The sequence below is a fragment of the Oncorhynchus nerka genome, linkage group LG22 (genome assembly GCF_034236695.1).
Source record: "Oncorhynchus nerka isolate Pitt River linkage group LG22, Oner_Uvic_2.0, whole genome shotgun sequence".
In the NCBI taxonomy this organism is placed as follows: domain Eukaryota; kingdom Metazoa; phylum Chordata; class Actinopteri; order Salmoniformes; family Salmonidae; genus Oncorhynchus; species Oncorhynchus nerka.
This window is the reverse complement of record NC_088417.1, coordinates 75031448-75058155: the sequence shown is the minus strand read 5'-3', so window position 1 is coordinate 75058155 and position 26708 is coordinate 75031448. Positions and strand designations below refer to the sequence as shown.

Here is a 26708-nt window from a genome sequence, read left to right as displayed (position 1 = left end):
ATGTGAACTGGACTGTGAGACTATTTGAGGTGTACGTGGGCCAAGGCTGGGTCACTGCAGCGCAGTGCATCCACTACAAAGCTGTAGTAGAAGTATGTAGATTTCCCACTGCAGTGGTTTAGCCCCACTCTAATGCTGCAGTCTCCCTGGTTTTAGATTTCACTGGATTTCTACAGTACCCCTCTACCCCACCTCCTTTTTCCGTTGCACAGTATCATTTGAAAGCTTATTCTAACAGCATATTCTATCATCATGGGAGAGTAAAAATAGCAAGATCTTCTCACTAATGATGTTTGTTTCCTTTTTAAACAGTGACATGTTTTTTTTTACTTCTGAGCTGTCGTTGTCACTGAGCCTCAGTGAAGTGAATGTATCAGGTTCCAGATAATGAGATTCTCTCGTTTGAAAGGTACAGGCACATTGTCATCTGAGGGCAGCGGAGACTCCTCTGATTCTAATATGAAACGTTTCCTATCCTCAGATGAGCCGCAAAGACAGACAGCAGCCTAGCATTGAGGTCAAAACAACATGATGCTTTTCCCCTTGCTTTCAAGTAGCTGCCAACAAAAAGCTGTTGACTGCCAGTGTCAGAGAGGTCTTGTCTGTGGACTTAACTTTGTTTGTGTGGACTAAATACTTGTATATCTGAGCTTTTCTTAAAGTCAGCCCATGTCAACCTTTTCCTCATCTCTCCACACAAGCTCCCAGTTATTGTTGGCTTCAGATTCAAAGCCATTGTGCTTGCCTTTGAGGCAGTGAGGGTAACCACTCCTCTCTACCTGCTGGCAATGATAAGACCACACAACCGGCCAGGCCAGTGCTTTGTTACCTCTGGTCTCCCGGAATCTCCCCCATGAGGACTCAGTGTATGGTCCACCTGGTTTTGTTATGACCCCTCAAAATCATCTGTATGGGTGTTGGAACATCCTCATCCACTTGTGCTATTAGCCCAAAGCATGTTTTCTCCTCATCCTGTGTTGTGTTGCTTTCATATGTCTTATTTGAATTATTGTTCAATTCTATTCTTCTTTATCCTTATGAGTTCTGTGAGTTTTTCCCCCTGATGTTTGTGTTGGTGGAAGTCTGAGACCCAAGGCTGATAGTGCAACTATGCACTTCTCTCATCATGCTTGTGAGAGAGAGCTACAGGAGTGACAGCGATGGGGCCAGTGAACAATCGAGCTCAGAGTGCATGGGGATTTGGAGTGACAGGTGCACAGGAGCCAAGAGGAGAGATTAATCTCTACTGAGATAAATTACAAAGTAGTTATCCTACTGTTAAGACCTCTGTTACTATTTGATTTGTGTAGAATGGTCCACGTGGGTGGATGTCAATATTTCTCTTTACAAAAACCTGCCTATTTTTATTACTATTATCAGTGATTACAGTAGCCTAGGCATATAATGAAATTACGACATTTGTATTGCCAACTGGCACAGGCCAATATAACCCCCATACAGTGTCTATGTTCCTCTTATTATGATTTAATATTTCTGGTCCGTGATTTTAACTATATTTTGATGAGCAAGCATCACGAGGTTAGGACTCCCAGTTTGAAGCATAGATAGGAACCATAATGAGCCCCCAATGAGTGCCTGTGGTTTGTTCCTCTATGCACGAAGCACCGCCCAGGTTTTTGCTCCCCGCTACGCAGGGAGAGTTGCAGCAGTAGCGTTCTACAGTGCCTACGTTACCATCACAATTTTAGTGCATGCAAAGACCCCTACTCCTAATGAAAAACGGCATTCAAGTCGGCAAATCAGGAAACTAGCGGACTACGGGTGTCAGAGTGGAAGGGGAACTAACGGTGCAGACTCTGATGATGATGAGGATGATGATGGTGAGGATGATGATTCTGTAAGAGAGTTATACGTATGAATACAATATTATGTGAAAGAGGAGGTAGCTAGAGATTATACCAGAAATGTTTCCTTGCGTTTGGATATAATTATGAACAGTCACAAAATGTTGGTGTACAGCAATATGCACCTTAACCGATTAAATGTTGCAGAGCTCATGCTCTACATTATGACCTTGGATATGAAAATGATAATTTGCATGGTCGTAATTATCGTATGCGATGCTTTTGTTTGTGTGGTTGGTGGTTGCTGATACTGTGCCTCAGTGCGCGTATGGATAATCACAGCCTGCACTAAAGTACGCACGGCGTGCAGTGGAGGCGAGGAAGTGGGAGTGAATGCGTGTTCTTATGGAAGTACACACGGGGCTTCAACATGGCCTCATCACGATATGAATGGCGCTGGTATATTCTATATTACCATATCTTGTTTGTGGTTTACATTTTATTTAGCATGTCGGCCATCAGTGGCATATGGCAGTCGCGGGCGCCAGATCGGTGTTATAAGATTGTTAGGAATTGTTCCTTGTCTCGGCGTTCTCTCGTTGTAAATGTATTTTATTGGCATGTTGTAAAACACATCTATGCATGCGATGTGGGAGAGGCAATGTTTTTCAGTAAAATCCTGTTCTGTTGATTACTTGGCGTTGGCAATATGGTGCTCGTTTGAAATAAATATAGTCTTATCACATAATCTTCTTGATCTGGTAGGATTGAAAAGATGCGACTCACATGCGCTAAAATAATATAATTAAATAGAATAACTGTATTCTCCAGGCTGTAGATTGCGTTTTGTAAACTACTGACCATGCCATTTGGGTCTCAGAGCTACTGGGCACAATGCAAAAACAGCATCACCTAGCCTACTGTAAACGAGCTATCCAGTAGCCTAATAATATAATGTATTATCGAATGTAGTGTTTAGTGTTTAAATATTGACCCGTTTTGTAATGGTTTTACATTGATATTGAAGTGTTTTTTATGTATATACTTCCATGCTTCTACTGTAGGCCTACCTCACAGTAGGCCCCATGGTGCCTCATAATGTTGTATTTTATGACGTAGCCTATAGGATATCTCGAAACATTGCTTTTAGTTTATGCGAATTGGTAGGCCTAAATAGTATGACGAATGGTTATGTGGATATTCTTTTTTTATGTAGAACTAATATAATACAGTTTGCGTTTTCATAGTGACAATTCTACAGATGCTATGAATGTAACAGCATGTTTTTGGTGTGTGTGTGTTTGTTTGCAACTTAATGCAAAGACCTCCCTGTTGTATTGACTGCTTACAGTGCTGTTCATATCACAGGATCACAGTTAAATAAATGGTGATGCATCGAGTCTCACAGGAGATTAAAAAAAAGCTGTATTGCAAAAGGGGAATGCTCTGCTCTAGTGTAATAACAGTATTACTGTCAGTACGCCTATGCAGATATTATTTTAAAAAGACAGGGTTATTCATTAATTGTATTATGAGGAAGCCAAATACAGGTTGTCATATCAAAACGGGTGTGCATATTTAATGCAGGCAGGGGTGCATTCACATGGAGATGCATGTGGAGCTAAAAATACCCCTTTCTGTTCTTGAGCATGTGAGTTATAGTGGAGAGCGAGCTCTCTTGACACTTATCAGGGGACATGTTGACTTGTTAATTAGTATATAACTGTGAGGGATTACTGTCTGTTTTCAAACTGTTGTATCTCTCATAGTTTGAGATATCACCTTTTTTTCATTCACTCATGTTATTAGGATTGGAGGTGGAGCTCATATGCAGGGCACCTGTGGTCTATAGACCTGTGGTCTATTCCATAAATCTTTGTTTAAAGAAATGTTAATTATGTTCATACATAAAGTCATTTGGCCTGGAATAGATCATGACATTAAAGTGTGAATGGAGGGTAGGTCAATTAGAGTTTTTCTCTACATAATATATTAGAGAAACGCTGTTGAGTAAAATATAAATTATGCCAAAGTTTGTTTTGGATTATGAGAAAAACAGTCACTCCAAACAGAGCGGATATGATTTAGGGATTTATCGGCCAGCCGATAGTGCAGCTCAGCTGTGTACTCTGGGTCACGGCACCAATGTAGCATCTACCAATCTGCACCCTGTTTCAGTATGGTTCTCCTGATCCCTATAGCCTCCACCACACTCCAGCCAACTACATACACAAAGCTCTTTAGAGCAATAGGTTAGCAATAGTTTATGTTCATATTCAGGTTTTTACACTTTAATGTTAAATGTTGAGTCAAGAAAATATTTGGAAGAAGATGGTATATTACTCCTTTTGGCCTTATTTAACTGCTTTTTGTAGTAGTGTGACTGAACAATGTACTACTGATCATTTTATGTAACATTGACTTTTACACAGAGGAAAAGTGTTTTATGTACAGTAAATCTGTTTTAGACATAATAAGGCCAATTACAGAATTTGTCCACAAATCTAGGGCCATTTCGTGAGAGGGAGGGGCTAGACAAAAAGTGGCAAAAGTGTAATATTTAAATCCCTGTGGGTGATGCAATTAATAGGGTTGTCAAACTGTGAATTTATTTTGTTTGACCTGGCTTTTACAATGGCAATACAGATGGGAAAATATAAATGCAATCATTCCTCTTCATGAGACTTCATTTATTTTTTGGGACAGTTTTAGTTTTCCCCACTTTAATGTCTAAACCCCAGATTGAGATTGATAATCTGTAGAAGGAGGTATTCTCTGAGGGTGAGCAGACAGACTAGCATCACTACTCTGGACGGTTCTGACTTAGAGTATGGGGACAACTACAAATACCTAGGTGTCTGGCTAGACTGTAAACTCTCCTTCCAGACTCATATTAAGCATCTCCAATCCCTAATTTATTCTAGAATCGGCACCTATTTCGTAACAAAGCCTCCTTCACTCACGCTGGTAAACATACCCTTGTAAAACTGACTATCCTACCGATCCTCAACTTCGGCGATGTCATTTACAAAACAGCCTCCAACACTCTACTCAGCAAACTGGATGCAGTCTTTTTTATTTTACCTTTCTTTAACTAGGCAAGTCAGTTAAGAACAAATTCTTATTTTCAATGTACCTTGTCAGCTTGGGGGTTTGAACTTGCAACCTTCCGGTTACTAGTCCAACTCTCTAACCACTAGGCTACCCTGCCACCCCACAGTGCCACCCGTCTATCACAGTGCCATCCGTTTTGTCACCAAAGCCCCATATACCACCCACCACTGCGACCTGTATGCTCTCGTCGGCTGGCCCTCGCTACATATTCATCGCCAGACCCACTGGCTCAATGTCATCTGTAAGTCTTTGCTAGGTAAAGCTCTGCCTTATCTCAGCTCACTGGTCACCATAACAACACCCACCCGTAGCACGCGCTCCAGTAGGTATATCTCACTGGTCATCCCCAAAGCCAACACCCACTTTGGCCAGCTTTCTTCCCAGTTCTCTGCTGCCAATGACTGTAACAAATTTCAAAAATCGCTGAAGTTGGAGACTTATATCTCCCTCACTAACTTTAAGCATCATCAATCTGAGCAGTTTACTGATTGCTGCAGCTGTACATAACCCATCTGTAAATAGCCCACCCAACTACCTACCTCATCTCCATATTGTTTTTATTGACTTTTTTTGCTCTTTTGCACACCAGTATTTCTACTTGCACATCATCATCTGCACATCTATCACTTGTGTTAATTTGCTAAATTGTAATTACTTCACTACTATGGCCTATTTATTGCCTTACCTCCTTACTCCATTTGCACACACTGTATATATATTTTTCTATTGTGTTATTGACTGAACTTTTGTTTATACTATGTGTAACTCTGTGTGGTTTTTTGTCGCAGTGCTTTGCTTTATCTTGGCCAGGTCGCAGTTGTAAATGAGAACTTGTTCTTAACTGGCCTACCTGGTTAAATAAAGGTGAAATAAAAAATATGCATGTGTCTGTTAGGGTATCATCCTTGAGTCATCTCTACCCACTACTGGATGTTATACTTAATCATATTTTAGAGACCAGTGTCAATTTATGGTATGAGGTCTTTGGGGGATCGAAACTGGGGTGTCTACATGGAATGGCAGGTAGCCTAGTGGTTAGAGCGTTGGGTCAGTTACCAAAAGGTTGCTGGATTGAATCCCTGAGTTGATGTAGTAAAAATCTGTCGGTCTACCCCTGAGCAAGGCAGTTGTCATCCAAATCAAATTTATTTTTATAGCCCTTCATACATCAGCTGATATCTCAAAGTGCTGTACAGAAACCCAGCCTAAAACCCCAAACAGCAAGCAATGCAGGTGTAGAAGCACGGTGGCTAGGAAAAAGTCCCTAGAAAGGCCGAAACCTAGAGAGGAACCAGGCTATGAGGGGTGGCCAATCCTCTTCTCGCTCTGCTGGGTGGAGATTATAACAGAACATGGCCAAGATGTTCATAAATGACCAGCATGGTCAAATAATAATAATCACAGGCAGAACAGTTGAAACTGGAATAGCAGCACGGCCAGGTGGACTGGGGACAGCATGGAGTCATCATGCCAGGTAGTCCTGAGGCATGGTCCTAGGGCTCAGGTCCTCCGAGAGAGAGAGAAAGAAAGAGAGAATTAGAGAGAGCATACTTAAATTCACTCAGGACACTGGATAAGACAGGAGAAGTACTCCAGATATAACAAACTGACCCTAGCCCCCGACACATAAACTACTGCAGCATAAATACTGGAGGCTGAGACAGGAGGGGTCAGGAGACACTGTGGCCCCATCCGATGATACCCCCGGACAGGGCCAAACAGGAAGGATATAACCACACCCACTTTGCCAAAGCACAGCCCCCACACCACCATTGCTTATCACTTTGGCATTGATTATAACACCTCATGTGTTAGAGTCATTTCACTGAATCAAAGATGTGTAACTCTTTATAATACTGGTCATTTGTATAAAAATAAAAAATAAAATATATATATATATATATATTTTTTAAAAATATATATAATAATAATACTTTAAAAAAAGGAATAAGTAGATAAATTGGTTTGAAACTCAGATATTGTCACCAAGACTTGAGTGCCCTCCTGCCCTTGTAAAAGTACTAATGAGCCCTTACCGTCCTCTCTTCTCTCCCTCACCACTACTCCTCTCACTCCCTTCCTTCACCTTTTCCCTCTACCCACTCTCACCCCAATCCCCCATTTCCCCTCTTCTCTCTCACTTCCCTTCTCTCCTCTCCCCTACCTCAACCCCTCTCTCCCCTCACCCCTCACCAACAGTTGATCAGTGGAGGATCCATCGTCAGCGCTGAGGCAGTATGGGATCATGTCACCATGGCCGACAGGGAGTTGGCATTTAAGGCAGGGGATGTCATCAAGGTCCTCGATGCATCAAATAAGGACTGGTGGTGGGGACAGATTGATGATGAAGAAGGATGGTTCCCAGCCAGCTTTGTGAGGGTGAGTGGAGCCATCAAAGATTTTCTCATTCTCTACTGCACCGTGTCTTGCCCCTCAACAAGTACACTAGGGTTTACCACCTATTCTCAATGCTCCGATGGATTATCCTTTGCCATTGCCTTATCATTGATAATTATCGTTGATTCACTGCCCTGTTTTGAGGGCAGATATTTTAGGCTTGGGTGATGATGATGATATTTTGATATAGATCAAAATATGATTATGCCATGCTAATCTCACAGGAACTAAAAATATTTACTAGTCTCCAATTGAAATACTGTGAAAACAAGAAGACTTCAGAAAAGTGAGGAGTTATTACATTGCGGGATTATCACTACTAGCCTTCTCCATCTGCCAACTGTAAAAATGAGTCTGAACGAGGTATGTCATGTTTTTCTCTCCAAAGGTTGAACCCCACCCACCACAACCTCAAACAAAACAGGTTTTCTATATCAACCCTATAGCAGCTCCAAGGTTCCAAAACACAACTACCAAGGTGCGTTTAATAGTTTCAGCAAGTATTTCAAAGCAACTGTTTTAACTAGCATCTCACTGCACATTGGACCACCCCATATCTAACATCCTGTCGCTTTATACTACTGCTTCCATTTGCAGACAACACCATGCTTCAAGTGTCAAGCTTGTAATAGCATTACGGTCAAACTATAGTATCTCAAACAACACTCTCTTTCTCACTCTCACTTACTCTCTTTAACTCACTCTCTGCACTCTCACTCAACTGAAAAGCGAGCAATGAGGCACTGATTCATCTCAGATTTGAATGATGAAACATGTATGACCAACCTTTTAGCAGAGGACAGGGCATATCAAACAGGTGGATAAAACGAACAAGGCTTGATGAGTGACTCAAATAAAAGCTATTTAATGGTTATTTTATGTTACCGGATTTGTTGTCATGTTGGAAGTTATTTTCAGGAACATACATTTTCTAAAATCTTAAGAGCATTTCTGGATTATTGTGCCCATCCTATAAATTGACCATGCAGCTTTTGTCCACTGGTCCAAGGAAACAGAGAGAGTGGGCTCTAAATAGACACCCGTGGACAATGTACTCAGGCTGAGATATACTGTGTACACAGAACCATCAAGCACTGAGACCTGATGTCTGGAAAAGATTACTTACAGCACAGGCCATATGTGAATTCTGTATGGCCACATGCATATTTAAAATCAATCTCAGAAGGGTCCCATGACTCTATGTATGTTATGGTTGGGTCTAGTGTTTGTAATATAGATATAGGTTTAATGACCACAACTACCTCATATTTGCAAACAAACAGTCAAATACAGTAGGGTCCAAAATGATTGACACCCTTGATCAAGATAAGCAATAATGACTGTATGAAATAAATAATTCAAATATTGAGCTATACTAATACAATTGTTCAGAGAAATATATTTTGTTTAACAAGTATTGTTTTTTCTCAAAAAGGTAGGGGTAAGAATTATTGACACCCCTAAAGATTCTTATAAATAATGTAGTCAAACGTTTAGTATTTGGTCCCGTATTCCTAGCACACAATGATTACATCAAGCTTGTGACTCTACAACTTATTAGATGCATTTGCAGTTTGTTTTGGTTGTGTTTCAGATTATTTTGTGTCCAATCGAAATGAATGATTAATAATGTATTGTGTCATTTTGGAGTCAGTTTTACTGTAAATAAGAATATAATATTACATGACCAAAAGTATGTGGACACCTGCTCATCAAACATCTCGTTCCAAAATCATGGGCATTAATATGGAGTTGGTCCCCCCTTTACTGCTATAACAGCCTCCACGCTTAACAGCTTTCCACTAGATGTTGGAACATTGCTGCAGGGACTTGCTTCCATTCAGCTACAAGGGCATTACTGAGGTCGAGCACTGATGTTGGGCAATTAGGCTTGGCTCGCAGTCGCAAAGGTGTTCGATGGGGTTCAGGTCAGGGCTCTGTGGAGGTCAGTCAAGTTCTTCCACACCGATCTCAACAAACCATTTCTGTATGGACCTTGCTTTGTGTACCGGGGCATTGTCATGCTGAAGCAGGAAAGGGCATTCCCCAAACTGTTGCCACAAAGTTGGAAGCATAGAATTGTCTAGAATGTCATTGTATGCTGTAGCATTATGATTTCCCTTCACAAGATTTCCCTTCATTCCTCCTCCACCAAACTTTACAGTTGGCACTATGTATTGGGGCAGGTAGTGTTCTCTTGGCATCCACCGTACCCAGATTCCTCTGTCGGACTGCCAGATGGTGAAGTGTGATTAATCACTCCAGAGAGAGTGTTTCCAATGGCTTTGAGCTTTACACCACTCCAGCTGACGCTTGGCATTGCGCATGGTGATCTTAGGCTTGTGTGCGGTTGCTTTGCCACGGAAACCCATTTTGTTAAGCTCCAGACGAACAGTTCTTGTGCTGACGTTGCTTCCAGAGGCAGTTGGGAACTCTGTAGTGAGTGTTGCAATTGAGGACAGACAATTTTCACACGCTACTCTCTTCAGCACTTGGTGGTCCCGTTCTGTGAGCTTGTGTGGCCTACCACTTCGCAGCTAAGCCGTTGTTGATCCTAGACGTTTCCACTTCACAATAACAGCACCTACAGTTGACTGGGGCAGCTCTAGCAGTGCAGACATTTGACGAACTGACTTGTTGGAAAGGTGGCATCCTATGACAGTGCCACTTTGAAAGTCACTGAGCTCTTCAGTAAGGTCATTCTAATGCCTATTATTGTCTATGGAGATTGTATGGCTGTGTGCTCAATTTTATAATCCTGTTAGCAACAGGTGTGCCTGAAATAGCCGAATCCACTCATTTGAAGGGGTGTCCACATACTTTTGTATATGTAGTTTTCCTCCAAGACATGGTAACCTCTCACAATTACCAATAACTTAGGTTTTTACCATGTCTTGGGGGTATGATCTTTCTCTGAGCAATTGTACTTGTATAAAATAATATAATTTCCCAATTCTATTAACATACAATATTTGAATTATTTATTTTATACTGTCATTATTGCTCATCTTTATCAAGGGTGTCAATCATTTCGGACCCCACTATCTGTCATTACAATTGAGCTAAACTCTAAGTAAATGAGTAAATGCTTCAACCTCATCTTTTTTTTATTTGACTGAATCTACTAACTGATCTCATCTTACTCAGTGATTGCTAGAGTTTGTGTTTGATTTTATTTATGTGACAAGAAATTATAAGCTAATTCTATGGGAAAATAGTACCTTCATATCCTAGAGGGAAATGTGCCCATTAACAATACAGTTGCATCATGGCTGGCTTTGTAATGTGTATTTTTCCTGAAAAACATCATGATTGTGTAGATGTTTATTAGGAGTCAGCTACCTACCCCGTGTCCTCTGGCAAGGTTGCTAAAATTAGTTCCCTTTGAGGATTACACAAAGTGACAGTTCATTCCTTGAGATGCCTTCAAGCAACCAATGCACTAATGCGCTCACAACTCCTCGAACTCCCTCAACTAGGAGGTATCAGATTTTAATCAAACAATGAATACTGCGTAGAAGGACATCATGTTAATTGTTTCATGGTTTTATCCCTTTTGTAATACGATGTTATTTCTTGACCGTTTGTATATTATAATGTGGGGAGGTCAAAACAATAAAAAACTATCTACCAAATCTATTAATTTTAAAATGTTGATTACTTCTCCTTGCCATTATCATTCACCTGATAAGACAAAACATGTGAACAAAAATCGTATGATGGGGGTCCCAGGGTCACCTGTTCTAGTGGCTCCTGATATTGGGGTTCGATGTGAATATAAGCAAACTGTTCATGTACAGAACTATATGGTATATATTTATCGCGTCCATACTTGCGAACATTAGAAAAAGTTCTCAAAATGCCCATCAGCCAATTGAAATTGTTGACGTAGTTGCATGTGATACAACGCTACATGTTAGCTTTTCCCATAGGATAACCTGCCAGACATACATGCTAACCACACCACCCGTTGCAAAATAAATGTGCACATACATGTTATTCAATCATTGCACCCATACTGCTTGCGCGCGCGTCAACGAGAGTACGCGTAGCCAGGCGCTAACATGCTGACCAGACTGAGATGGGAGAGGCAGGACTTGCAGTGCATCAAGCGTCACAAATAGAACCAGTGTGGATGCAATGATTGGATAACCAGTCAAGAGTTTGGACACACCTACTCATTCCGGGGTTTATTTTTACTATTTTTTAAAACTATTTTCTACATTGTAGATGAATAATAGTGAAGACATCAAAACTTAAAAATAACACATGGACTCATGTAGTAACCAAAAAAGTGTTACAAAAATGAAAATATATTTTTTTATTTGACATTCATCAACATTGCCACCCTTTGCCTTGATGACAGCTTTGCACACTCTTGGCATTCTCTCAACCAGCTTCATGAGGTTTTCACCTGGAATGCATTTCAATTAACAGGTGTGCCTTGTTGTGGAATTGTGGAATTTCTTTCCTTCTTAATGCATTTGTGCCAATCAGTTGTCTTGTGACAAGGTTGGGGTGGTATACAGAAGATAGCCCTATTTGGTAAAAGACCAAGTCCATATTATGACAAGAAGAGCTCAAGTAAGCAAAGAGAAACAACAGTCCATCATTACTTTAAGCCATGAAAGTCAAAATTCAAGAACTTTGAATGTTTCTTCAAGTGCAGTCGCAAAAACCATCAAGCGCAATGATGAACCTGGCTCTCATGAGGACCGCCACAGGAAAGGAAGACCCAGAGTTAGGAAAGGTGGATACCTAGTCAGTTGTACAACTGAATGCCTTTAACTGAAATGTGTCTTCCGCGTTTAACCCAACCCCTCTGAATCAGAGAGGTGCGGAGGCTGCCTTAATCAACATCTTCAGGGAATAGTGGGCTAACTGCTTCGTTCAGGGGCAGAACAACAGATTTCCGCCTTGTCAGCTCAGGGATTCGATCCAGCAACGTTTCAGGTTACTGGCCCAACACTCTAACCACTAGGCTAGTTACTTCTGCTGCAGAGGATAAGTTCATTAGTTAACTGCACCTTAGGTTGCAGCCCAAAAAAACGCTTCACAGAGTTCAAGTAACAGACACATCTCAACATCAACTGTTCAGAGGATACTGGATGAATCAGGCCTTCATGGTCAAATTGCTGTAAAGAAACCACTACTAAAGGACACCAATAAGAATAAGAGACATTAGACCAATGGAAATCTGGTCTGATCAGTCCATATTTGAGATTTTTTGTTCCAACAGCTGCATCTTTGTGAGACACAAGGGGGCCTCAAACCCACTGTTACCGTATCCTGCAGATTCACAGTTCACTGGTATATGCTACCTGGCAGCAATAATAATACAGGTACATGACAGCTATTTGACAAGACCATAAGGCTCTTCAAATTTAAAAAAAAGTTGTATGTTAAACGTAAATGTTGTATAGACCTCCTTTATCTTTTTCCCGTAAAAGCACATGGATGTGTGTGAAAAACATGACATTTGGTCATATAGCGGAAAATCAGCACCATGCAATATTGGCACACTACAATTGTGACATACTAAGTGGAACATAAGTAAACCTTGAATTTGGAGGTTTAAAATATCCCCCTGGTGGCCAAGTTGACCTATTTTAAGAAATGCCATTGGTTGGTGGATATAAAGTATAAGATCTTTGATAGGCTGATGCGGAATTTGTTACAGGAAATAATCACTGGCCTGCTGGTCAGGTTAGCATCGTGCTAAATGTGGCAGGTTATGTTATGGGACCAGCTATACATTTAGCGTTGTATCAAGTGCAACCACGTACATTATTTTAATTGGCTACTGCTCATTTTGAGACTGAGAAGTTTAAACTTGTGTGGACCCATATTGTTCATTATATGTAGATTATTTTAATTGGCTACTGCTCATTTTGAGACTGAGAAGTTTAAACTTGTGTGGACCCATATTGTTCATTATATTAAGTTATAGCATGTTAAGGTTATATCCCTATCAATTTGCAGTGTTGGGGAAGCTACTCTGAAAATATAGTTTACCAAGCTACCAATTAAACACAAAAACTCTGTTTCAAGTGAGAATTTGGCAGGTCTGATACTGAAAAAGAAAGGAAATGGTTGTCTACTTCACCCTTATTTTTTTGGTTAGAAAAAAATGTTGTGTTGTTCCAGTAGTTTTCTACACCGCTACATGGCAAAAAAGTAATTAACTCCTGAAAACACTACCAAGATTTCTATTGAGTTCAACTTCCACCAAGATACTGCAAAATGTAGGTAAATTACTAATTGAACTACATGTAATTCACTACTCCCCAACACTGTCAATTTGAACATTCCTGGAAACAGACTGTCAGGAGCCACAGTTGAAACACAGGGATTGTGCAGTGCAGTCTATCAACTGTCCCATTTATTAGTAGCAAAGCTCTGTTTTAAATTCCCTGTGTCACTGCCTTACATCTTGTGAGCGCTCATGCTTAAAGCTCTATTGTGCAGTCACAGTGATGTACTCAGCCTAACCTGCAATTTCATGCTTGTTTCTTTTTCTAGTTTTGATGCATACTGTTGCTTTAGCTCAACCTATTCCATCGATACAGTTACATATCGCAATATTATTTTTGACAATGTATCGCTTTGACAATATTGCAAAATTACTTTTGCGATAGTTTGCTGTACCTGCATCAAACTCCAGTATTTTTCCTTCATAGCTTGTTCTCCATCTTCTTTTTAAATAGGGAGCTAATTTGTCTTCAGCACTTGTATTTCCATAATTAAAACTCGTTATCATGGCTCTCTCTTGTCCCTCTACAGCAGACCTATAGTGAGGTCCCTGGCAATTCCCAACCCAACTCTCAATGTAAAGGCTTCGTTAGAATTCAAGATAAATTACAATGTTTTTTGAACAGGTACCTATTTTAAGGGTGCATCAGAGGAATGAAGGCCTGATATGGATATTTCTGTACTTTTTTAACGCGTTTTTGACAAATCTAATTATGATACACATTGTTCAATTTAAACTGAAGAAGTGGCATTGAAAATTTATTTGAATAGGGAGAAAAGGCCCCGTGACATTGGAATTAATATGGTGTTGTTGTTTTGTATTTAAAAAATATTTTAGATCACTTACAACCCGAACCCTGATTGTTGATGCTACTGTTTATTTGTCCAGGCTGACATGTTGTGTTCTGCCGTCCTCAGCTGTGGGTGAACCAGGAGGAGAGCACGACGGTAGAGACAGTTGAGGGGGCTAGCCCCAGCCCCAGTGAGGTCCAGAACGGGCATGCGGAGGCCAGCCCCAGCAGCAGCGACTGTCTTTGCCTGGGCCAAACCGTCCAGAACAGAGACCAGATGAGGGCCAATGTAATCAACGAGATCATGAGCACAGAGCGTCACTACATCAAACACCTGAAGGACATATGTGAGGTAGGCTTGGCTGGCTAGAGATCTTCCAAAGACAGAAGGGCATATGTGAAGCAGAAGTTATAGACTATGGATGGGCGTGGGGTGGGGGCCACAAAAAATCTGAAAATGTCATGAGGGGCCACAGTGGGTCACGGGTCTACGTATCCATATAACCTAGTGTTGGGCTAGTAAATGAAAGGGCGCTCGCTGATTCGAATACCCGAGCCAACAAGGTGAAAAATCTGTTGATGTTCCTTTGAGGCACGTAACCCTAATTTGCTCCAGGGGTGCCGTACTACTATGGCTCACCCTGTAAAACAACACACTTCACTGCACATCTCCGGTGTATGTAACAATAAAACATCTTACATGCAATCAGGGCCAGCCCTAGTCTTTTGGGGCCCCTAAGTGACATTTTGTTGGGGGCAAAATATTTTAGACATTTTTGTTTGTTTTGGTCTTCGGCAAGGGTTTTACGCCCCTTCATCGGTGATTGGTCAATAGTAGGGATTCCTCAATTAAGTGTTTGTTGTCATTCAATGAAAGACAACCTGTTTTCATGCACATTTTTTCACTTAGGAAATACTGCAGATGTCAAAAAAAAAAAAAAAAAAAGACCTCTGCAAAAACAAAATAAATGACAGTTTCTTGAGTTATCTTAGATTAATTCCGGATATTTTGAGGTGTGTATACTGGCTATGGCATCTTAAGAGGGACAAACAGTCCTATTGCCGTTTTTTTATTTTCAAGCGTTCTTTTATGGGAATATGCGAGGCACAGATGTTCACTTCACCTAGTTGAGTTCTGCTAGGAGCAAACTGAACTTAGTATCCAGACACCTTTATGCACTATGCTTTTCCACACGCTTACTATACAACAGATCAATATAGTCTACCAGTCAACTGTCTATCCTGCCCTCTATCGATAGTGACAATAGTGGTTGTTGGATCGTTTGTCCAGATCTGCAATAGGTTAACTATCAATCATACCACACATAAAATTATTTAAATCTATCTAAAACAATTGATCTTGTTTAGGGGCAATAAAATTATCCTACCAAGTCTAGCCTACAACACCACAATCCAATGTACTCACTTGTTTTCAAGTTTTCAAAATAGAATGCCCCACCCCACATCACACCCTGACCTAACCAAATAGAGAAATAAAATGGCTCTCTAAGGTCAGGGCGTGACAGGGGCACTATACAATCTGAGATTTTTTCCCCCCGAATGCTGAAACCATGATGATAAGCGTTCCAAGTCGGTATGCGGTTATGCATTGCTTATTGGTTGTGTGTGGTGCATTGGCACAGAAACCTGTTGGTGGAAAATTCGTTGCATCTATTTTATATAATTTATAAATATCATAAAATGTGAAACGAATTTCCCCCTAGCTGATCATTGTCTGCAGCCGATTCTGAACGTAGTGTAACGAGAGTCATTTTTGTTGTTGTCTATTTTTTGGTCGTTGTCTGCGAACCCTTAACCTTCTGGAGCGTTGCCCTGACAATAAACTGACTGTGCCACAAAACCATGCGAAAGTGGCGATAACTTCATGTATAAATACAACGGTTGCTAGAGTTATGGTTATTTATGGTGGTAATCATAATTGTTGAGTACATTTTGAGGGGGGAGGATGTGCAAAACATTTTACAGTACAAAGGGAGGGTCATGTGAAGAAAAAAAATGTGTTGGGGAGGGGAGTGCAGTTGTTTTAATGACGTCTCGAGTTGCCTATCTCTGTTTTAGACAATTACCTTGTTTTAGGCCATTACCCAACCACTATTCATAGCAAGAGAAGACAGATTATTAGTGATTATCCAATATGAAATATTAAATGGGCATGAAAAAAAGTGTATTTATCTAAGTACCCAATAAACTGTATATCCAATATTTCCACAGTGCTATAACAGCTCTTGTGCAGATTTAGATTATGCAGTACAGTGCTTTCCATGGACTAGGAACAAAATGTGTCTAAAGGCAAACTTCAGTCAATTATGTTCTAAAGAGTAGTGACATGCTACAGTGTTTTAGTGAGAGATTAGAAGCGATGGCTGACCCGTAAGTGCTGGTTGTGGGCTCAGAAATAGCATCCCTCCCATCCCACACCACTCTTCCCCAGCATATATAGAAACAAGCACTCCATCTCTTCACGCACCACCTGTCTCCGTCAAACAACACACCCAGGAGAGGACATGAAAAAGTACTCAAAAAGCTGTTACCCAATCAGACGTTTTTCATCAGTTTTCCCTCTGTTCCCACATAAATATTACATAATCACAATGTGCTTCGAAACCCCCAAAATGACGCAGAGAAAATATAAATTGTGTAAGCAACATCACATGGCAAATCGTAATGTCTAGGTGACTGGGAATGCCTATTGAAGCGTGATGGGTCCCTTAAGTGTGAAACTATATGATTTTTCATGAATGACTTGAAATGTTATTGGAGAAATGAGCTCCCACAGAGGGGATGAGTTACATAACTGAGACTCTTGCTTATAGAGCTGTAGCCATCTTCCCTGCCTTTTATTTCCCTCTAGATCTAATCTGGGAAAAATGTGGTTAGAAAAATAAATTCGATGGGAAATTAAACAGGGAATAAACAATGATTATGATTCAGTCATTGGCACTGATGCCTTTTTTAAACTCAGACAAAACTGTTTGAATGCCCTGTGTCATGTACAAATATTCCCAGTGTGAAATAGTTCCCAGTTCAATAATTGCACGCGCAGATCTTTATGTGGATGGCTGAGCTCGTGCAGATGTTTCTCTCACCCTGTCTTGACCTCGAAAAACTGTTCTGTGTGAAGCAAATGCGCATTCTCACAGATCTGTCATTCAATGGTGGCCAGGAGTATTGACACTGACCAATCAGAAGCTTGTTGAGGCGTGAGGTCGGCATATATACACCCAGACTCACGCGTCTAAGTGCTGAATGTTGATGTGAGGAGAGATATGTTGCCAGTGTAAAGACTTGGGCGCTTACGGGAGGGGGCAAAATAAATATCCGCCTAGCTCCGCCATCCACGTGCAATTATTGAACTGGGAATATTTTCACGTTGGGAGAAATTTTATATGACGTTACAATCACAACGATTGGGAACTATTTCATGCTGGGAAGATTTTTACATGACACCCTGCAGTAAAGAAAAAATTATATAAGATGTCATGCAACATCAATGAAATACTATCATTTGAAATGCATAATATTGGATCAAAACCATTTGTTTTTCTTTGTTGCCTCAGGGTTACTTCCGGCAATGTAAAAAAAGAAGAGACATGTTCAATGATGACCAGTTGAGGGTCATATTTGGGAACATTGAAGATATCTACAGGTTTCAAATGGGCTTTGTCAGAGACCTGGAGAAGCAGTACAATACAGAAGAACCTCATCTCAGTGAAATAGGTCCCTGCTTCCTAGAGCATGTAAGCATTTTTGTATCTCTCAGGATTTCAAGTGTTTTTGAAATGTAATCCCTCAATAGGTTTGAGTTAACCTTGTGTCTCATATCTACATGGCCATTGGATTCTCATCATTTTTCATACTTCTGAGAACCTTGATGATGGGGCATTTCAGAGTTCCCTTTGGTTATTAATTTCAATGGTATTTTAAGGCAGTAGTGCACCCTCACTATTTTGTTAACTCCAAAAAAGAAAAGAAAATTCAGCTCGTTTCAGCATTTCAAACATACTGTGTACACGTTTATCTGTTGCAGCAAGATGGCTTTTGGATCTACTCAGAGTACTGCAACAACCACGTGGATGCCTGCATGGAGCTCTCTCGGCTGATGAAGGATGGCCGCTATCAGCATTTCTTTGAGGCGTGTCGCCTGGTGCAGCAGATGATTGACATCGCCATTGATGGCTTCCTGCTCACGCCTGTCCAGAAGATCTGCAAGTACCCTCTGCAGCTGGCAGAGCTTCTCAAGTACACTGTCCAGGAGCACAGGTACCTGTCCCTTAGTCTCAATGTCACATCAAATATTTACATTGACCTCTGTGTCATGATGAAGCATTGTTTCTACTGATAAAGATCCTGCTGGAATGATTGGTATTTTTTGCTCTCAGGTTAATTGGCCAGTATGAGACTTGAGGATCTTTCATTAATATGTGAGGATCCTAGACGTGGATGCTAAACTTAAAGTATTGTTGTTTTGTGCAGTGAAGCTGTGATAGAGATGTGGCACGGTATGCATGCCTGACTATACAGTTCTTTTGTTGACCTATTCCTCCTACTTGGTCACCCCCACTATAACATTGTGTCTCCTCCCCTCTCGTAGTGACTACCGTTACGTCGCTGCAGCGCTGGCTGTCATGCGGAACGTCACTCAGCAGATTAACGAGAGGAAGCGTCGCCTAGAAAACATTGACAAGATAGCACAGTGGCAGGCGTCTGTGCTGGACTGGGAGGTAGGACTGAGACAGGGTGACATGGCTGAGGAACTAACAAGTACTGTGGAAAACACATACAACAAGCCGTTTTTAGTTAATGATTTGGCTCTGTCAACTCACTCCTTTGCTACTAGCTTGTTTTGGTCAAAGTTTGAAACACAATGTATTTTACAATGCAAATATTTTGATAAGCTGTCACGTAGACCTTCTATGAAGGTTTAGAGGCAAGAAGTTGTTTCTTCCAAAGGAAAGTATATCAATTGCTCCTTTTGGAGTATGTACTCTTTTGATAAAATAAGAAAACAGACTGTCAGATGCGGTGCATTTTGAAGCACTCCGTTTCATCGGGATGAAGTTAATCAGGAGTGAGAAAAGGAAGTGTAAGGATCTGTGTTGCTAGACTCGAGCCTGTATTCAATGTGAGAGAGCTAGCATTAGCAGGCCACTCTGACCTAGTTGAAGAGTTTTTCCAGAGTTGCACAATCACTGAGGTACTGTAATTATGTCAAGTAAAAAAAAAAAATCAAACCCACCAGAGTTCTACTTTGTCACCGTCTATGTATTTGAGGAAGCGGAAGCCTGTCTTAAACAGAGGAAGCCTGTCTTACTAGTCATTATCTTATCAGTCACTTTTCTAACGTCATAAGCATAAAAGGATTCCGTTTTCTTGACTATGTATCACAGACTGTGTTATTGATCCTGTTTAAAGATCTAACCATCTTGTATTTCTCTGTGCAGGGGGATGATATTCTAGACAGGAGTACAGAGCTGGTCTACACTGGGGAGATGTCTTGGATCTACCAGCCATATGGGCGGAGTCAGACCAGGGTCTTCTTCCTGTTCGACCATCAGATGGTTCTGTGTAAAAAGGTAAGGTGGACACATCTGGGTCACAAATGCTATTTAATTGATCAGAACGAACCAGTCTTGACACTCCCAGGTATACATATTGCCTATGTAACCCCTCTCTTTTGCAGACAGAGTTGGCATGAATTTGTTTAGAATGTGATCAACCGGTCAGTTTGTTTGTGAATAAAACATGGCAGCAAAATCAGTACGTGTGTTTGTACCCTTAGTTACACTCCCAGGTTCAAGGCAAATGAAGGCCACTGCTTGAAAGAGTCAAGTCACCAGATGAATGTACCTAAGGGGTAATGATTTATTGTGTGAAACAGAAAGTCACCGGCTTGTATGAGAAAATGCTTAGCCTCACCACTGTGGTGACAAAGACACAGCTTAGGACATTATAACAGCCGTTTTTATGGCCGAACAGGCTTGTTTGATAGTAGTTTTTATGACAGCAATTCCTCTTTACTCCCCAATTCTGACAAAACTTGAGTCATATACACAAAACTTAAATTGTTTAAAAAAATAAGCATCTCAAGAAAAAAAGAGAAATTTACGAAGTTCTGAAATGCTTCCAATAGCTCAACATGTGTTGAGAGATTCTCAAAGGTCATGCTAAGAAAATTCTCAATTCATGAAGTGTTTAACTCTTAAACCCACAATCAATCCCATGAATTAGGCCGATTAGTATGAGTCTTCGTAAAAGCTGTCATTCAAATGTGGTGGGTAGCTCACAAACATCACAGTGAGGGAAATTCTGTGTGATATATTGTCACAGTGCAATTTGTAGTTTGAAATTAAAATGGTCAGGAACACATCTTTAATTCAGCTCCTGAAAATTGACCCTGTGGTACTTGTTGTAACAGAACTGGATGGAGATTCGTTCCTGCTTGTCTGTGAGGTCTTACCTTTTATCTCCATCCCCTCAGCACTGTGATTGATTCCTGCTCCTGAGGTGGATGACAACAGTGTTGTAACATAAGGCCATCATGTCCAAAGGGGAGCTAGAGGAAGCTTACAGTACAGTACACAGGGCTGTTGTGTCTCTGAGTTTACTGCTACCGCTGGGACATGTGTGACACAAGCTCTCTGAGGGGACAGGAATATATAGTATGCAGCAGAAACATCACTAATGGGGATGGGACACCTGGAATCAGGAGCAGCTGTTTACAGCAAAGTGCATTATTCATCAGGGTGATTGCATGGAACCCTGTCTATCACAGGGAAATTGATAGGCTGCAATTAGTAAAAATTTACTTATTTCTTCCTGGCTGCCAGGAATTCAATCCTTTTCATTTCCTATCTGTCTGTCACCTGGGTTTCGCAGTGCCTCACTATTGTTCAAAGCACTGGTGTAGATAATTCAAAGTAAATTAGAATCCACTCTCTACTTAATTTTTCCCTTCCACTCCTCACTCCCTTACTTTTCCCTCAGGACTTAATACGACGAGACATCCTGTACTACAAGGGCCGCATGGATATGGACAGGTACAATTTAGTTGATGCTGTGGATGGGCGAGATGATGACTTCAATGTGAGTGTGAAGAATGCGTTCAAGCTGAGTAATAAGGACTCCGACGAGATCCACATCTTCCTGGCCAAGAAGCTGGAGGAGAAACTTCGCTGGCTAAAAGCTTTTCATGAGGAACGCAAGATGGTGCAAGAGGATGAAAAAATAGGTGTGTATGTGAAAGAAATGTTCATTTGTACAACAAATTCAAATGGTGAATGAATATGACAATTATTTATATTTTTCAGGGTTTGAGATATCAGAGTATCAGAAGCGACAAGCAGCGATGACAGTGCGAAGAATGACCAAACAAAAAGGTAAATGCACACTTTCCCAAATGAGTTAACTAACAGTTTTTGTTTTTAGTCCATCTATAGTGCATCTCTCTCCTCCTTAATATATTTCTCCTCCCATGTGTAGGCCATAGATCTGTGCCCCCTGGATACCCCCCTCCTATGGACCCCATGAATCCAGGACAGTACTTGGTAGGAGACGGCATGGAACAATCAGAATTTGAATTCCCTGAACCTGAAAGGTGCAAGTCTCCCTTCTGGCAGAGCTTCAGCAGGTTAACTCCCTTTAGGAAATAGAGAAGAGATATATTTTAGAAAGACCACCTTATTTTTTTGAGAAGCACCATTGTATTTCAATTGTGACTCTTAAGGGAAAGCTGAACACGAGTATTTGGATTGTCAAACATTTAGCTTGTGAGCATCTCATTGATGACTGTACTGTTGTAATCACTTTACCTGTATGACTGCAATGACAACTACCAACAGAACTACCACAGCGAATGACCACACCTTTGGAACCTGAGAGAAACCAAAACACCTTCCTATCTCTTGATCTGTGAGAATATTTTTGTGACCTCTACTAATCCTTGGACAATGGAAAAGGGAACCGTGAGTTTAAAGGAAAAACTAACAGAACATTTGTGTCCACATTTAAAACTGAGGAAGCACTAGTCATACATTGATCTTTATGCCAAATCTGGTTGTGTCCTACAGTTCACTGTGACCTTAATGGGCATTTTATGAGTTTTTTTTTTCCTTTTTTTTTTTCAAGTAAAATGCTGGCCAGATTCATCAGTCTTGTATTGTTTTTGAGTATTTATTTCCATTTTATTTTTGTTAATTTAAAATGCATGATGAAGTCCATTGTAGGTATTTATTGTGCAATTATATTCTTATGGGTCAAAGGGAAAAGAGAATCCGCATCATCAACTTCAGTGTGACTCATTCCAATACATCTTATATTGTTGACAGGGTATATATGTTGTATATATTTTTATTACATGTAGGTACTTAAGTCTGATAGGAATATCATCTCGTGGTGTTCTCTTAAATAGTCATTCACACTGATTTTACAAAACCAGGATGGTAGTTTGAGACATGATATTACAGTAGGCTATATTCAGCTATCATTGCATAGTGCTTTCTTTTCCACCGGGCACCTCAGTCATTGTAGAATAATATGTGGTTATAGTTGCACTTACCTAAGATCCATCTGTGATTTCATCAGGTAGAAGAGTCTGCACGAATGCCTTTCAACCACCCAAGTCATTTAACGAAGATTGTGATCGCATAAGTTTCAGAAATAAAAAGGCCTACCATAAAATTATTTGCCGATAGTTCCATAAATGACCATGGTTAAACCCCTATTCATTGGCTTTATTTTCATGTGATATTCATTCTTGATAGTGAAAGAATACCACTTTAAGGTAGCCAAACTACAGTTAAAACATCTTGGTAGTCTTTTTCCTGTGGTGGCTTTCATAGTGCCAGCACAATGTTATGACATGACTGATTTTACGCCTGTCATTGCAGGTTAAATCCTTCGCTTGCGCTGCCACCAGGCTTAGATGAAGCAGAAGATGGGGAACATTTCAGGGGGATTCCAGTGTGTTTTTTTTAGGCATTATGATGGCTACTTCAACAACAAAGTTATACCAGAATTTCACATGAAAAATGCAAAGGAAATGCTGGTGGTCAAGCTTGTTATCTATATTTGTATTCAGGGTGAAAACAATTTTTAAAAGGATATTTATTTATATGCCTAAAAAATCAACTAGGATTTAATACATTGCATTAGATACAGTATAAAAGCGCAATATGAAAGTGTGCAGTAATATTGAAGGAAAAAAAACACTTTAAATATTAAGGCATTTTCTCTTGATGAACTGATATGGAACATTCATACATTTATTTTAAAAAGTGCATTTTCTAATGAAAACAAATGCTTAAATATCTGAATTGATAAGTTGTTTAATTTCATTTTTGGTTTTATTGATAATTATGGATGATTTATCATTAATTTTGTGACTATGGCTTGGAATAAATCAAAATGCGTTAACATGATTGTTTCCTTCTTAATAATTTAAGTTGTGCAGTACCCTGTTAGGTGTTAATAGATGTGCATTAACAAATTCTAATGAGAGGGATAACCACCAAGATGATCTAAATTAATTTCTCTCTGCCAGGTGTTTGTTTACTTTTTCCTCAAATAATCACCATATCTCCTTATCTTTCCTTCTTAATGTACCAACAGACTAATGAAGCACACCAACCTGTAAGAGAAGTCATGTATAAGATATACTATTAAAGAATTACCATTAATGTGTAAAGACATCAATTTATTGTCTATTGCACATACAGTGCCTTCGGAAAGAATTCAGACCCCTTGACTTTTTCCACATTTTGTTACGTTACAGCCTTATTCTAAATGTATTAAATAAAATAAAAATCCTCTACAGTCTACACACAATACCCCATAATGACAAAGCGAAGATAGGTTTTTAGAAATGTTTGCAAATGTATTTATTAAAAACAAAACGGAAATACCTTATTCACATACAGTGGGGCAAAAAAAGTATTTAGTCAGCCACCAATTGTGCAGGTTCTCCCACTTAAAAAGATGAGAGAGGCCTGTAATTTATCATAGGTACACTTCAACTATGACAGACAAAATGAGATAAAAAAATCTCCAGAAAATCACATTGTAGGATTTTTAATGAATTTATTTGCAAATTATGGTGGAAAATAAGTATTTGGTCAATAACAAAAGTTTATCTCAATACTTTGTTATATACCCTTTGTTGGCAATGACAGAGATCAAACGTTTTCTGTAAGTCTTCACAAGGTTTTCACACACTGTTGCTGGTATTTTGGCCCATTCCTCCATGCAGATCTCCTCTAGAGCAGTGATGTTTTGGGGCTGTTGCTGGGCAACACAGACTTTCAACTCCCTCCAAAGATTTTCTATGGGGTTGAGATCTGGAGACTGGCTAGGCCACTCCAGGTCCTTGAAATGCTTCTTACGAAGCCACTCCTTCGTTGCCCGGGCGGTGTGTTTGGGATCATTGTCATGCTGAAAGACCCAGCCACATTTCATCTTCAATGCCCTTGCTGATGGAAGGAGGTTTTCACTCAAAATCTCACGATAAATGGCCCCATTCATTCTTTCCTGTACACGGATCAGTCGTCCTGGTCCCTTTGCAGAAAAACAGCCCCAAAGCATGATGTTTCCACCCCCATGCTTCACAGTAGGTATGGTGTTCTTTGGATGAAACTCAGCATTCTCTGTCCTCCAAACACGACAAGTTGAGTTTTTACCAAAAAGTTATATTTTGGTTTCATCTGACCATATGACATTCTCCCAATCTTCTTCTGGATCATCCAAATGCTCTCTAGCAAACTTCAGACGGGCCTGGACATGTACTGGCTTAAGCAGGGGGACACGTCTGGCTCTGCAGGATTTGAGTCCCTGGCAGCGTAGTGTGTTACTGATGGTAGGCTTTGTTACTTTGGTCCCAGCTCTCTGCAGGTCATTTACTAGGTCCCCCTGTGTGGTTCTGGGATTTTTGCTCACCGTTCTTGTGATCATTTTGACCCCACATGGTGAGGTCTTGCGTGGAGCTCCAGATCGAGGGAGATTATCAGTGGTCTTGTATGTCTTCCATTTCCTAATAATTGCTCACACAGTTGATTTCTTCAAACCAAGCTGCTTACCTATTGCAGATTCAGTCTTCCCAGCCTGGTGCAGGTCTACAATTTTGTTTCTGGTGTCCTTTGACAGCTCTTTGGTCTTGGCCATAGTGGAGTTTGGAGTGTGACTGTTTGAGGTTGTGGACAGGTGTCTTTTATACTGATAACAAGTTCAAACAGGTGCCATTAATACAGGTAACGAGTGGAGGACAGAGGGGCCTCTTAAAGAAGAAGTTACAGGTCTGTGAGAGCCAGAAATCTTGCTTGTTTGTAGGTGACCAAATACTTATTTTCCACCATAATTTGCATATAAATTCATTAAAAATCCTACAATGTGATTTTCTGGATTTTTCCCCCTCATTTTGTCTGTCATAGTTGAAGTGTACCTATGATGAAAATTACAGGCCTCTCTCATCTTTTTAAGTGGGAGAACTTGCACAATTGGTGGCTGACTAAATACTTTTTTGCCCCACTGTAAGTATTCAGACCTTTTGCTATGAGACTCAAAACTGAGCTCAGGTGCATCCTGTTTACATTGATCATCCTTGAGATGTTTCTACAACTTGGAGTCCACCTGTGGTAAACTCAATTGACTGGACATGATTTGGAAAGGCACACACCTGTCTATATAAGGTACCGCAGTTGAAAGTGTATGTCAGAGCAAAAACCAAGCTATGAGGTCAAAGGAATTGTCTGTAGAGTGCCGAGATAGGATTATGTGGAGGCACAGGTCTGGGGAAGGGTACCAAAAAATGTCTATCATTGAAGGTCCCCAAGAACACCGTGGTCTCCATCATTCTTAAAAGGAAGAAGTTTGGAAACACCAAGACTCTTCCTAGAGTTGCACTCTGCCAAACTGAGCTCACGGGGGAGAAGGGACTTGGTCAGGGAGCTGACCAAGAACCCAATAGTCACTCTGACAGTGCTCTAGAGTTCTAGAAGGACAGCCATCTCTGCAGCACTCCACCAATAAGGTGTTTATGATAAGAGTCGCCAGACTAAAGCCACTCCTCAGTAAAAGTCACATAACAGCCTGCTTGGAGTTTGCCAAAAGGCGCCTAAAGACTCTTAGACATGAGAAACAAGACTCTCTGCTTTGATGGAACGAAGATTGAACTCTTTTGCCTGAAGCCAAGCATCACATCTGGAGGAAACCTGGCACCATCCCTATGCTGAAGCATGGTGGTGGCAGAATCATGCTGTGGGGATGTTTTTCAGCGGCAGGGACTGGGAGACTAATCAAGGATGAGGGAAAGATGAACGGAGCAAAGTATAGAGAGATCCTT

The 26708-nt window shown here is 40.5% G+C and overlaps 1 protein-coding gene across 2 annotated transcripts; it reads left to right on the top strand.

Moving 5' to 3' along the window:
- Nucleotides 1–1723: 1723 nt before the first annotated feature.
- On the top strand, nucleotides 1724–24054 carry arhgef9a (Cdc42 guanine nucleotide exchange factor (GEF) 9a). 2 transcript variants are annotated; one of them, XM_029628058.2, is made up of 11 exons: nucleotides 1724–1841; nucleotides 7119–7298; nucleotides 7705–7794; nucleotides 14487–14711; nucleotides 17938–18117; nucleotides 18408–18640; nucleotides 18972–19101; nucleotides 19822–19953; nucleotides 21365–21608; nucleotides 21688–21756; nucleotides 21860–24054. In XM_029628058.2, the coding sequence occupies exons 1-11, from the start codon at nucleotides 1821–1823 to the stop codon at nucleotides 22027–22029; spliced, it is 1674 nt and encodes a 557-aa protein (XP_029483918.1). In that variant the 5' UTR covers nucleotides 1724–1820; the 3' UTR covers nucleotides 22030–24054. The 2 variants fall into 2 exon arrangements, with proteins under 2 accessions (XP_029483918.1, XP_029483920.1); XM_029628060.2 differs by lacking the exon at nucleotides 7705–7794.
- Nucleotides 24055–26708: the final 2654 nt, after the last annotated feature.